This window comes from Petromyzon marinus, chromosome 8 (assembly GCF_048934315.1).
Source record: "Petromyzon marinus isolate PM22_M1 ecotype Great Lakes invasive population chromosome 8, UKy_Petmar_22M1.pri1.0, whole genome shotgun sequence".
Lineage (NCBI taxonomy): Eukaryota > Metazoa > Chordata > Hyperoartia > Petromyzontiformes > Petromyzontidae > Petromyzon > Petromyzon marinus.
The window spans coordinates 10,789,375-10,803,138 of record NC_133674.1 but is presented as its reverse complement, the minus strand read 5'-3'; the positions used below and the strand labels follow the sequence as shown (position 1 = coordinate 10,803,138).

Below are 13,764 nucleotides of genomic sequence, written 5' to 3'. Positions count from 1 at the left end.
TTCAATGTCATCTATATTGTGCGACCAGCCATATATAAATGGTGAAGAATCTTGTAAAACCAGCGTGTTGAAGATGGGGTTGGTGCATCACGCAATGACCAGCATGTGCTATAGGCCGCAGGGTGCCAGAAGGGAATACACAAATGTCGATGTTAAGGGTGCGTGGGGGTAAACTCCTTGACTCCAATTTGTATACCGTAATGCATATAATCTTTACTTTTCCAGAAAAGCCTCGCAGTCTCAAGATTTCGAGGAGGGCTCCTGCATTGGGATGTTTGACCACTTCCATTCATGTTTTGTTTGTGGAAACCAGGCTACCTCGAGAGAACATCCACACATGGAGGGAATAACGCTTGAAGCTCTACGGATTCATTGCTATTGCACTGCCATCTGCTGGCCGCCTTTATGAATTTGCAAAATATCCATTGCAAGGCCTTACTACGAAAGTCGTAGGGCTCGTCAGACTTTCCTGTATGAATAAATTATTAGAAACCGTTCTATCTTTGTGCTCTTCTTGCCTTGATTACTTACCATCAGCGTAAGTGAAGACATGTGAATGTATCTCTTCACAGGAATGATCTCCCGCACACCTGGCAGTCAAGGCGTTTCAGTCAAGTCATTGTCTACTCAAGTGAGCTGGGTGTGGTACATCCATTTATAGCCATATAGTCCCTGCTGTAAAGTCCACATTCCCATGGTGGAGGCCATCGAGTTCATAGTATAACCACTTGATTTACCAGGGTTTCCAAAAGCCAATGTGTCTTCCTGTTCAAATGAGTGAGAGGCCTTGTCATTGTTTATGACCCCGAGGCAAGTGTGAACATTCCACATACCTATGGTAGGGGGCCAGTCTATATACACAACCATTTTTGTGTTCTGGCAATGTTACCAAAATTGTAAACCCTATAAACTAAGCTAGTTGTAACTAGTTGTAAGTAATTGAAGCTAGTTGTAATTGCTGGCGAAACGTTGTACTCAGTTTGTAAATGTTGTGACTTGGCTCTCCAACACACTGGTGTGCTGTACAATTGACGAATTGGCACGTTCTGTTTACGTGACAACCCTTACTAGTTGGCTGTGTCGGTTGGTGGCGGGTTTTAACGACATATTTATATATTTACGCGATGTAACCCAAAAAAACCTCGATTATTGAATGACATTGGTCGCGAAAGCCTACGTGTTAAACCCTATAAACTAAACTAAAACTATCAACGTTTTATTTTAAGAGGGAGGGCCATTGAGCTCGAGAAGCTCTTCTTCATGAGCGACCTGGCCACAAATGATAGCCCAATTAAGTGGATTATCAAGTAGAAATTGATAGCAGCCAAATACTCTAAACGCATGTTTTTAAATGTGGAGGGAAAAAGCGAAGGACAGAGAATAATCCAAGGTACAACGGGGAGAAAATACAAACTTCTAATTTACAGGCGTCAGGGTCGAGATCGAACCTACGACCTCCTGTGAACATCTCTCCACCACAGTCCCCTAGAAAGATAAAAGGTTGATGTCTACCCAACCAGGACTGAAATTGCAAATATTTTTTAATGCAAACAATTGCGTATTCTTTACTTTATTCCAACTCTGCTATTGGCATCGTGTCATGAGACAAATAATCTCCTTGGAACTTTCACAGAGTGGCAAATCACTTCATGTTAGCAGCCCATGGAAGCAGATTTCACAGAACTGAGATAAAAAGTAAGAAATATGAGTCCATGAAAATCTTACCCGGCAATCATGAAATCTTCAGACGCCTGGTCATGTTGACCGGTCAACAGGTTTGCCAAAATAAAGTTCCAAGGGATAGTGTGGTACGACAAATCCGTAAAAAGAACTGGGTCAACAACATCACTTAGTAGAATAAGTGAAACCGCACAACCAGATATTGGCACCCAAGACCATGGCAACTGCAGATGTTCTCAGAAATATATGACCTGTTGTTTATGCAGGTATACGTACATTATTAGTTGAATAATTATATGCAGTACTAGTTTTGCTTTAGCTGATTTACATGTATATTCTTTTGTGGGTGTGGGTTGAGTTAAGTATTTATAATCTAATTTAAAAATATTTGTACTTAATTTCAATGAAATCGCATCTTAAACAGTATACTCAGTTGCATACTCTTAAGAGTAATATTGTAAATAAAGTATTTATTTACAGTGCTTACAAAAATATTTTTTTTTGCACAAGGACATCATATATTTGCACAAAAAAAGTTAGGGCTTCGAATATGCCATGAAATATAACCAAAAATGAAATATAAAACAATATATATAAACTTCCTCAAATGTAATTTGAGTCCTGATTTTAAAACTCAAACACACCCAGCATTATATATGTTGACATTCAATTTGAACATGAAGTCTACATTCAGGACGTATGTAAAATGAAAAGTTGTAAACCCCTTACAAACAGTTTTAGACATAAGACAATAAATTGTCAGCTGTGCCAAAGTAGGCTTGCAACTGTTATAGCTCGTACATAGAAAAATCATTATTTCAATATACACTCACTGGCATTCTTTTACTGGAAACACGACAAAATGGCACCAGAGAATGTTAGAATATGGTCTTTTTACTGGGGTTTAATGACAGTTACCATGTCCAATAACAAAAACAATAAATGCCCTTGTTAAGTCAAATATGCAACTGAAAAAATAAAAAACAACAAAATGTATAAATACTGAAGTTTACACAAAAATGTGGTTTTATTTACCATTTGTGGAGTTCATTTTTTTATTATTTTTTTACCGTCGTATTGGCCTGGAAAATAAAAAATAAAAACTGAAAAGTAAACACTTAAACAACAAATAAAAATGATGGTAAAAAATCACCATTTGTTTCGTCTTTAAAATACAATTTTGCCTTCATCAAAGGCAAATATATTTAGCCTGCGTAGATTTTCACGCACAAAAAATCAAAGTATGACAGTCCGATAATGTGAACTTGTGGGCACAAACAACGTAATAAGCGCAAAATAAGGGCATAAGAAACCCACAGTTTCAAGTCTCCTTGAACAGTCTTTGTCAAAACAACGTTCCGAACACTTGGGACGAAATGTTTCTGAACAATGATTGCTAAGCAGTCTAGTGGCATGTTGTGTGGCTCAGATGTATAGTATTCTTGATGTGCTCAATGCACCACAAGTGCACTTTAAACCACTTCATTACATCTTCCCTGAAGTGTCGATGCTCCTCCGTTGTACAAATACTTTCCATTTGCGTTTAATTGGTATTTGTTTGCTATAAAACATAATGCATATTTACCGAACAATTTCTTTGTTTCTTTGTTTTTTCTTTTTTCTTGTCGTTTCATTCTTTTAATTTTTTTTTTTACACAGGACGCAGAATCATGTCCTTTACATACAGGCTTGGCTAGGTATATAAAGGCTTCGCCATGCGCGTGGATCATCATTTTTTGGCGTGCAGAGCATCTTGGAACTTGGTGCTGGTGTAGCGTGCGTGAAAGCCTTTCTTCCCAATCGTGTCATCCGAGTGGAAGCGGATCATGATGCTGTCTCCCGATGAGTACACCTCCTCCGGTGGCTGCAGTAACACAGACAAGCGTTCTTAATCATCATTTATGAAATTAAACACTGCAGTCACTCCAAAATCAATCATTCCAATGCCTATTATTTGGGTCTTTCGGTAAAGTCACGTAGATAGGTTCAAAGAAAATAACAAAAACTACGACGTTTCGAAAATCAGGAAAAGGGGGTTCGCCTCCAAAGGCAAACTGTTTATAAAGGTTTAGAATGGGCGTAGCCCAAGTTTCAGCAGCATGGGCGGGGCAGCTAATGTTAATGTAAGTGATGGGCAGCGACCGCAATTGGCAGTGGGTTTCCACCAATTAAAGGGCTGCCACGTAAAAATTTGCATGCAAATGTAAGATTGGAGAGCGGCCTCCACGGCGAGCGAGCTGAGGTGGCTATGTTAACGTAAGATGGCAGATCCTCCGCCACGTCGAGGTCGGAGCGCGGAGGTGGCTGTGTTGATGTGAGAAATTTAACCTGTTAATGTCAAATCAGAGAGCTGAAAATAACAACTAACATCGGAAGGTGGCAGGATGCGAACATCACAGCCAGTTATGACTTAAACTGGTTGATAACGTCCTTCCAATGATTTCTAAGTTTGTACCCATCTTCTCGGTTTAAATTGTGTCTGTTTCTGTATATATGGATGGCTTCACGAACGAATCTTTGTTGATAGCCAGTGGGTTTGCAAAGCGCCTTCGTCTTAGAGATATCCATTTCGTGTGAGCCCACCGCATTAAAACAATGATCAGCCACGGTCGAGGTATTGATCCTACCGTGTTTCAGATCAGCCTTATGTTCAAGAACTTGGTCTGAGACATGTCGCTTAGTTTCACCAATGCCCTGCTGCAGTCTAGCCAAGGGACCGCCCCCCCCCACCCCAACAGTGGCAGCTGTCCCTGGCGACATACCATGTACACAGCACCAGCCAGCAAATGGCTATATTAGTCTGCCTGTAGGCATGCGATGTTGCGAAGTGGTTTTCCCCAATTAAGTGATGAGCGAGTAATTTATCACATATTACAAATTTCGACCACAACGATAGCGCACATGGCCTACTCTTTTTCAAACAACGTTACGGGATCTCCAACGTTCGCTGTGAAACAGACAGCTCGTAGTATGAAGGGCCAACACACCCCGCAGCGTTCATGAACCGGGGCGGCCGACGGGGCTCAAACCACAAGTCTCGGCGACCAGCAGTAAATGCGCTCCTGCTCGGGGCGCGGGACCGCCCATCGACCGCTGCTGTCAACCACGGCGAGTGCTGGGAGTGAGGTGGTGGGGCGGGGGGGCGGGGGGAGCCTGTTATATATATACAGTTGTCCCTCACTATAACGCGGTTCACCTTTCGCGGCCTTGCTGTTTCGCGGATTTTTTTTAGTGTAATTTTGCATGCTTTTTTTTCCTGCGTACAGTATGAACGCGCATTGTGTTCGGCGTCCTGATTGGCTAAGGGAGAACCGCACATGTGTTCTGCGTCCTGATTAGCTAAGGGAGTACAGAATGCGTTCGGCTAGCCAGATTTACAAAAATGTTTGGGCTTGAAAACAGGTTTTGATCTTTGGTTTCATTTACTAATATTGTACTTATTTTTTTTAATCTGCGAAAGTTTGAACTTTGAGAGTGTTTAAAAAAGAGAGAAATGTGAGAAAATGTTAATGCCTGTCTGAGAAAAGTGTATAAAAGTGTGTGGTTAGGGGTTTTACGGCCTTAAAACATGTATAATAATTGTAAAAAATAGAGCTGATTACTTCGCGGATTTCGTCTATTGCGGGTTATTTTTAGAACGTATCCCCCGCGATAAACGAGGGACCACTGTATAGGCCTTTTCCCATTTTTTTATATTAATAATGATTTTGGCAATATTTTTTTTCATATAATCACTCGCGGGGTCGCTGGGAGCACAAACAAACGGACCCCCCCCCCACCTTTTCGAGCAGCTGTCTTGTCACTCTCGCAAAGATAATGACACCCTCCCCTACCACAAGTGGAAAGGGTCAGTCAAAAAGTCAAATAAAAAAGATACACACACACACGCCCCCCCCCCCCTCCCGGACGAAGGATAACAAACAGGCGTTTCGTTTTGGTTAACTTTTTCATGCTTCTTCTAACAAATGGTAAAAATTCTAAAACTTAACGACCAAAGATGAAGCTAACATTATCGATCCTCACACTCACTCCAATTAAAAACCAGGCTACAATCTACATCAGTGGATCATTACTCATTTATTAATTCAATACTAATGTTATTTTCACCTTTAATAATTTTCTACACAACCTAACCGAAGCATCAAGAAGAATTCTGGCAGTCAGGGTTATTCCTAAGCCAAAATGAATTCTCTAACCTCGGGATATCAGATAATAACAATAACTCGAGAACAAACAGCACAAACCCAGGATACAGGCAGTGGAACGAAAATTAATAAACCCTAAGAAATACGTGGTGATGATAATGTTAAATCACAAATCTGGGAAATCATAAACCAAATAAAAATTATGCAGTATTAAACCGGGGGGGGCAACCAGAAGAGATGAGGTGAGGTGGGTTAATCACGTGACCAAGATAAATGTATCCCAGAGAGAAAGAGAGCCTCCCGGCCACCTTTGTCTTCCAGCAGCACGTGATAGAATTTGCATACACAGGCAGAGGGCATCTCCTCTTAAAAATAAAAATCAAACACCACGATGGAAACACTACTACAAAATACCTTGAGTCACGTACAGAATCATAACTACAAGTGGTACGGTATCAAACTATGAGGTAAAATAAATGTTTAACTTCAAAAGCCTCAACACACCCTTTGTGCGAGGCAAAAGAATGTCACACCGGGAGGGAAGAGCAGGAGGGAGAGGACTCGACCGGACAGGGGGCACCCCCCTCCTTCCATATTAATTAGTGCAGAGGGTGAGAAAGAAGGATGCACTCGGCGGCAATCTGGAGCATCTGTTTCCTTTTGATGGCGGGATGGCTTGAGGAAGGCGACAGGGAACCATGCCTTGATGAAACTCATTACCTCAATAAATATGACACACACGGACACACGGACACACGTACAACCCCCGCCCCCCCCCCCCCCCCCACAACATAGAGCGAGATCAAGTTCCGGTCCTTTGTGAGAAGGCGAGCAGAGGAAGAAATTTTGGCATAAAAAGAGAGACACAGGCCATACATTGCATCACAGCTACCAGCGGCAGAAGACCAACTATCGAAGATGCTGAACCCCCGAAGATAACAGCCAGCCACCGAGGGCGACCAACCGCCGAAGAGCTCGAGTTCAACTGGCGAACAGCGTCAAGCCATCGACTTCGAGAAAGGGCGGAAAGCGCCAAGCATCGACCAAGCCAGCATCGCGGGGAACCAGCTGCATGTGCAATCGACACCGCCAGAGAGACGGAGCAGGAGAGAGGACGCCGCAGCGCCACCAGCGTCACCAAGCAAGGGTGCCGGCTGCCAGCGGACGAGCTGCGGGTGCTACCTGACGACGGGACCATCGCGCACCGACGGCGAGCGTCGTACCAACTCTTCCCACCAGCTGTGGACCGAACCCCGGCCGCCCGTGTGAAAGAAGGAGAACCCAGCTATCCGTATGATACGCACACCGCCACACATTACAACACATCACCTGGCGTCTGCTTGACGCAAAGAATTGATCAAGAACACATCCCCACTCAAGCCATACCATCCCCACTCAACACATACACGAATCATTAATAAGAAGACTCATGATAAGTGCATCAAGTATCAACTGATAACGAAGAACACGGTTGCCATTGGGTTACGGGGAAATGGTCGTTAAGAAGTATTTTAGTAGTTATGTTTCTTTTTGATTTGCATAAATATTAACAACGAATTCATCGATGAAAACGAAACGTTTAAAAACCTAAGTTACGAATCCACACACTCACAGGGAGAATATTGTGTTGAAATCTTTCTTTTGATCACAGAATCTGCCCGTGAATTTATTTAAACCTCAGCCAATTAATGAGTATTTGCTGAAGCAGGCATACTGCTGCACACCATGGTTTCAACATTTCGTTAAATTACGTAATCTTGCCCATGGATTCATTGCCGTATACGTTTTGCCTTCGGGACATGTTTCTTTATTGCCTTTTTATGAATGTCCTTGCATGAATTTTTAAGGACTTTTTATTCCTATTTGCCGTATATACTCGTGTTACTCTGATGAAGTAATCGTTTGTTCTGTTACCCAATTAACAAACGTGATCATTGAGGGTTAAATGTATGAATTCATGAAGCCTTAGCCAATTGATGAGTATTTGCTGAAGCAGGCGTACTGCCACACACCCTTGTTCCAAGACATTTCGCAATTACGTAATCTTGCGCGTGAATTAATTACCGTATACTTTGCCTTCAGGACATGTTTCTTTATTGCCTTCGTATGAATATCGTTGCATGAATTTTTAAGGACTTTTGGTTCCTATCGCCGTATATGCTCGTGTTACTCTGAGGAAGTAATCAATTGTTCTGTTACCCAGTTAACAAACGTGATCATTGAGGGTTAAATGTATGGATCAATGAGGGGGACATCTCCTGGAGTACGGTGTTGACCATGTCAAGCATAAGAATTCGCATATTAGAGTGTTAAGGTTTTGTTTAGAAATTAAAATTGCTTAACACAGAAGTGTCTGAGTGGTTCCTTCCCAAGTTCATGCTTAATAATCTTAATTATAAGAACTGTATCCTGCGGATGAGATTTGAATTTGGAGACCTGACATAACACACTAATACATAATCAGTAAATGTTAAAGCGAGAATAATTGTATTATACCGATTGATAAAACAAACCTAGACAATGAAGCTGAGCTTAATCTAGCATACTTACAGCACACCTGCATAACTTCATACAATTAATTGTCTTATCCCGATTGATGATACGACCCTGGGCAACGAAGCCAAGCCTAATTATCATAACTGTCCACATTAGCATAAGCGCATACATTCGCATAAATTAATACGATTATATCTCTAACACAATTTATGCGCACAATTACACCAATTAACATAATTTCGGACAATTATGCATTTTGTTTTCATTCAATTTTGATTATTTTCATTAAATTTTCATACCCAACATATACAACAAGCCTCCTCACCCCAGAGCCGCAGAACCGCCCGAGGCGAAGGGCGTCGGCGCTGTAACCGTCGTACAGCTCCATGTAGTCATAGCCGCAGTCGGCCTCCTCCTCGATCTCGAAGGTGAGGAAGGTGAGCTCCACGCCGTAGCCGTCCTCGGCCGTGATCACCCAGTCGCAGTCCAGCTGCCCGGGGTAGTTGTTGTCGCCGAACTGGGCGTGCGAGTACAGCTCCCTGGGAGCCACGTCCGCCCTCAGCTTACCGCCGCACACTGCACACGGGGTGTGGGGGGGGGGGGCACGCGGGGCGAGCAAGGGTCACGGCTCGCTCTGTTATTTATATCGTCACTCTTTCGCCACCAGTTTTTGTTGTTGTCTGTTGATGCTGTTTTGGTGGTGATGGTCAGCGCACCTCCAGTTAGCGGAGTTGTCTCCGTACGGTGGGAAAGAAGTTCAACATCACACAGAGCACTCGACCTGGGATTCAAAAGTAGTGGTTCATTTTGCAGCGTGGCAGGTGAAACAATGGTGCAGGTTTTTTTTTTATCACCACCCCCCCCTACTTCCTCTGTCCACCCAGCAGTATAAATGGGTGCACCAAAGTTCGTTCATTAGCAAGTCGTGTGTGGCGAGGTAAAGTTTGGTTACACCGGCCTCTTCCAACACATCTGGTTTTACGTAGAAGAGAATATCAAATACCCTCAAGGGTTCGGTCTGTGGGAGGTCCTTCTTCCAGCAGGATAAAAATGTGTTTATTTTTACATGTACAGAACTTTGTGATCTTTCAATGAAAGGTGCTACATACAAACAAATTATTTGTATTATTAGCAGTGGCATGAGCAAGAAAGCAATTGCAGGACTGCACCTTTAACCACCTTCGTTAGCTAAATAAAATTCGACTTAACAGAAAGAAAGAAAGAAAAAAACACCCAATTCCCCGTGGACACGTGAGCAACGCTTAAGCAAATTGCCAACGAATGTGGGGGCCAACCTGTGGAGTGGATGGCCTGGAAGCCCCGCTTTTGTACGGAGGCATCCGACATGAACCTGAGGTACATCTTGTTGAGCGTCGACAGAACCGCCTCGGGCTTCTTGCTGCCGCAGAAGCGGCCGAGGATAGGAGCTTTCTCGCTGCTGCCATCGTACACCTCAAGGTGGTCGTAGGCGCACTCCTGGTGCTGCTCCACCTCGAACTCGCTGAACGTCTGTCGAGATAACACGCACGTAGACAAAGGATCCACCCCCCCCCCCCCCATATATAGCCTTCGACAGACCGTATGGGGAGCAAGTACTGTTGGCGAGCACCCACCACTCATCGCGCACATAAAGCGCTTGCCACAAATGAACCGCAATACCTTGCTGATCTTATCAAGGAGCATAAAACATCGTGGGAACTCCGGTCATCCTCGCAGCGGCTTTTGGCTAGCCATCGAACAAAGACGGTCACTGCATCGTGCTTTCAGATGCACTTCTGCGGCCGTCTGGAATGCTCTTCCTTCCGATATTAGGAAGCAACTAGAGCTATCCAGTTTTAAATCTTGATTGAAAACTCATTTCTTTAGAACAGATTTTTGTGCTTAATTTGTTGTCCTTTCCCCACACCTCCAATGATAATCACATACGACTCGCTAATTAACGAGCGAGAAAGAAGTTCAGCATGCATAGGGTGTACGTATACGCGCGTGTATGTACATCGCAGAGTGCCACGTACCAGCTTGACGCGATGGCCGGGCGTTGCTGAGATCTCCCAGGTGCACTCCCTGCGGTTGGGGTATTTGTCTGGCCAGTTAGGGCTTGAGATGACTCCCTCGGCACTGTTGATCTTGTGTTCACAGCCCGCTGTGGAGACCAACAGAAATGCAGGCGCTCGGCTATGCATTCAGTGCACGGGTGGTGGTGGTGTTGTTAGCGAAGAAAGGACAATCTGGCAGCCTATTGTCTAGCGACTCCCATAAGACATCAATCTACATGGTGGGCATGTGGTCCAGCAATATATATATTTCTGCAAAAAAGGAGATAGCTGCTCATCTACTAACCCGGTTGTTATTAACCTCTACTGCAGCCTGCACCCCTTTGGTGCTCAATCGTAAAAAAAAAACAATTATAATGGTAATAAATGCATAGGTTTGATGAAACAAAGTACCTGTAATTATGTGACCGTGCAAAAATTTGTGTTTTTTTTATTTACCTAAAAAAATAATCTATGTCATGTCTCACACCCCAAGACATGCCATCTCGCAACCCCAGAGGGTGCGTGCACCCCAGGTTAAGAACCGCTGTACTCACCCATGAATTACACCAAATTATCTTTAAAGATTAAAGAAAACAGCACCAGCTGTCAGGATTCCCTCCCCCGTCGAGCCCCGGGTACCTTCTTTGCAGTCGTGGCCATTCTCATGAAGCATGAACCCGTTGCGGCACTGGCAGCTGTAGCTCCCGAGCGTGTTGATGCAGTCGTGCTGGCAGCCGCCGTTGTGCTGCGAGCACTCGTCCTTGTCTGCAGCACGGACATGGGGAGAATGCCCTCGTGATTGCAAGTACAGGTGCAATACAATGGGGCGTTTATGAACGTATGCGCGTGCGACCTAATTTCAAGGTTGTGAACGAGTCATGGGAGACGCGAGTCTTGGGAGTCTGGGAACTGCGTGGGAATTGTTTGGTTAACATAATTTCCAGATGCAAGAATAGAGCAGAGTAATGATGTGCTCGTGAACGAGTCAAAATGGCTATCTTTTCAAGCGAACACTATTAATAGTTACACCATTAATGGTTGTGATAAACTGGTTCACGGGATCTCATACAAACTTCATGGCAGCAGGATTATGGTGATCTCCACTGATACTAAGTAACCAGTCTACTATCCCAGGCAGGACCCTGCCATAAATAACGAAGAATAAAGACATTTCTTGGCCGAGTTAAAGGGCCACGATAAATCCGTACAAAATCCTTAGCCTCACCCGAGAAGAAGTGGACTTTGAAGCCCTTCTTGGAGACGGTGTTGTCCGACTTGAACTCGAGGCGTAGGTTGTTGTTCTGCGATGTGATCACGTCCGGGAGTTCCGTGCCACAGAACTTGCCGTGCAGCTTGGATTCCGAAGAGAGGCCGCTCCGGATTTCCACATAGTCGTACTTGCACACCTGTGCGGGTGGGAGGGGGCAGACTCAGTTAGGCTGCCTCTACGCTCCAAGCTCCACCTCCCGTCAGCTGAGTCGAGTCACAAGATTCCAATAATGTCTGCTGAACTTTTTTCGCGCCATGCACAGCCAACCGTTCTAATTGTAGGTACGGGGGAAGGACAACAAACTAAACACAAAAAGCAGCTCTAAAGGAAATTAGATTGTCAATCAAGATTTTGAAGTGCACAGCTCCAGTGTCTTCCTGATATCAGGAAGGAAGAGCGTTGCATGCGGCCACAGAGGCGTATCCGAAAGCGCGCGACGCAGTGAACCATCTTTGTACGCAGTGCCATCTATGCAAGCATTTGGAAAGTGTGGCTGCACCCCTGCTCCCGAGCACACTCCACCAGCACCCCCCGACGTGCAGGGTTCGGCTACGTGCGGCGCGAAAGAACCTCAACGCACAGCACACACACACACAGAGCCAAGGTGTTGCGACATTCTGCCGCGCGGATGTCGGGCTCACGTCGTTTCCTTCCAGCTCGAAGAACTCGAACTGCAGAGAGATGCGGTACTGCGCTGGGGCCACCACCTGCCACACGCAGTGCTTGTTGGGAGGGTACTCCTTGGGCCACCCGGGGCTCGTCATGGTGCCGTTGAGCTTGTTGAGGAAGCCCCCGCAAGCCGCTAGAGGAGCAAACGTCGCGCAGAGATCACGGCGTGGCGGGCGGGCGGGCGGGTAGCGCGCACGCAGAAGCGATCGCGCAAAGGCGGCAAGAGGGGGACGAGATTCGCAGCCGCGAGACCACCGTGGCATCGCGGGAGGAGAAAGAAAGAGACGTACAGCGTTCCTGGTGATCCCGACAACAACGGGGGGGTGGCATAGAGCTCCCCACCATCAGCCTAATTCTACTGTTCAAATGTTGTGGCATACAACTTGGAAAATGTATGCAAGTTACCTTTATTGTGGATTGCCCATGACAATAATCCCACAAATGCTCTTTGGGCAGATACATCGTTGTTCTGTCGGCATATTTGGTAACAAATGCATTCATTCATGGACCGAGACACGGAAGTAAGTGACCCGGCCAAGTTAGGCTGCAGTGGACTTGACACTACCACAACTATGATGCATGCCAACAGCTGTACTTAATGCTGCAGAGCCACTGTTCTTTATGCATTTGATCATATCAGGAGAATGTGACACTACGTACAAAATATCAATCTCAACCCTGTTATAAATGATAAGAAATAAGCGGTGAAAAAGGGTAAAAAGCTGTTGTTATAAGAGAAAAAACTCAACACAGTGCATATTAACACCATAAGATCAATGCGACCCACATAAGTGCTGCAGAACGCGTGATTAACAGTATCGCATTGTGATAAAATGTTCAACTGAAGCGAATGATTTAGCTGCCCGTGTACATTTTCATGTTATTCTAGAACGTACCACGAGGGGGCAACAATAATACGTCTTCCGTGTCTGCACAAGTAACTTTTCTTTTATCACTTTTGTTTTTTTTTTAAGCTAGGTCCTCGAGCGTGTACATCCGGATGTCTTTAAGCGCACGGAATCAAAATGTCAACTCAGACTTTCAACAACTAAACCTTTTAATGAGCGTAACATGGCAGTCCTTGTTCGATCTACCGCTGGATGACATCCTTCCCAGGCCGCATCAGTCATGATGGTGGTTTGCCTCATCATGTTGATCAGTACAGGTTGGTCAGAAACTGGTGAGATGTCACGAGCCGTTGATTATGGCAGTAATTATTGCCGTAGTTGGGAATCGAACTCCGAAGCTTGATCGTGCAGAGTGCCAACCACGCTCCCTGTGCCACAGCCTCTTGCAGATCGCACCTCTCTCGGGCTTTCTGTGTTATATAAAATTACTAGCTGTTACTACCCGGCTTCGCCCGGGGCTTGGATTCACCACGGCCGGCCGCCTTTGTCTCCCCAGTGGCGATGTTGACACACCACACCAGTTACTCGTTTAAAGCTGAGTCGACCTAGGGGAGGCCCAG

At 44.9% G+C, this 13,764-nt stretch overlaps 1 protein-coding gene across 3 annotated transcripts in view; it reads right to left on the bottom strand.

Moving 5' to 3' along the window:
- Positions 1-2,556: 2,556 nt before the first annotated feature.
- The window catches only part of TLL2 (tolloid like 2), a 164,319-nt gene continuing 153,111 nt past the window's right edge, over positions 2,557-13,764 (bottom strand). For all 3 annotated transcript variants that reach the window (XM_032949702.2, XM_032949704.2, XM_076065654.1), the window contains 7 exons: positions 12,269-12,429; positions 11,583-11,763; positions 10,997-11,122; positions 10,337-10,464; positions 9,617-9,830; positions 8,647-8,897; positions 2,557-3,544 (listed from right to left, as the gene is read on the bottom strand). In XM_032949702.2, coding sequence (XP_032805593.1) covers positions 3,410-3,544; positions 8,647-8,897; positions 9,617-9,830; positions 10,337-10,464; positions 10,997-11,122; positions 11,583-11,763; positions 12,269-12,429 — 1,196 coding nt within the window. In that variant the 3' untranslated portion in view covers positions 2,557-3,409. The remainder of the gene's footprint in view (positions 3,545-8,646; positions 8,898-9,616; positions 9,831-10,336; positions 10,465-10,996; positions 11,123-11,582; positions 11,764-12,268; positions 12,430-13,764) is intronic.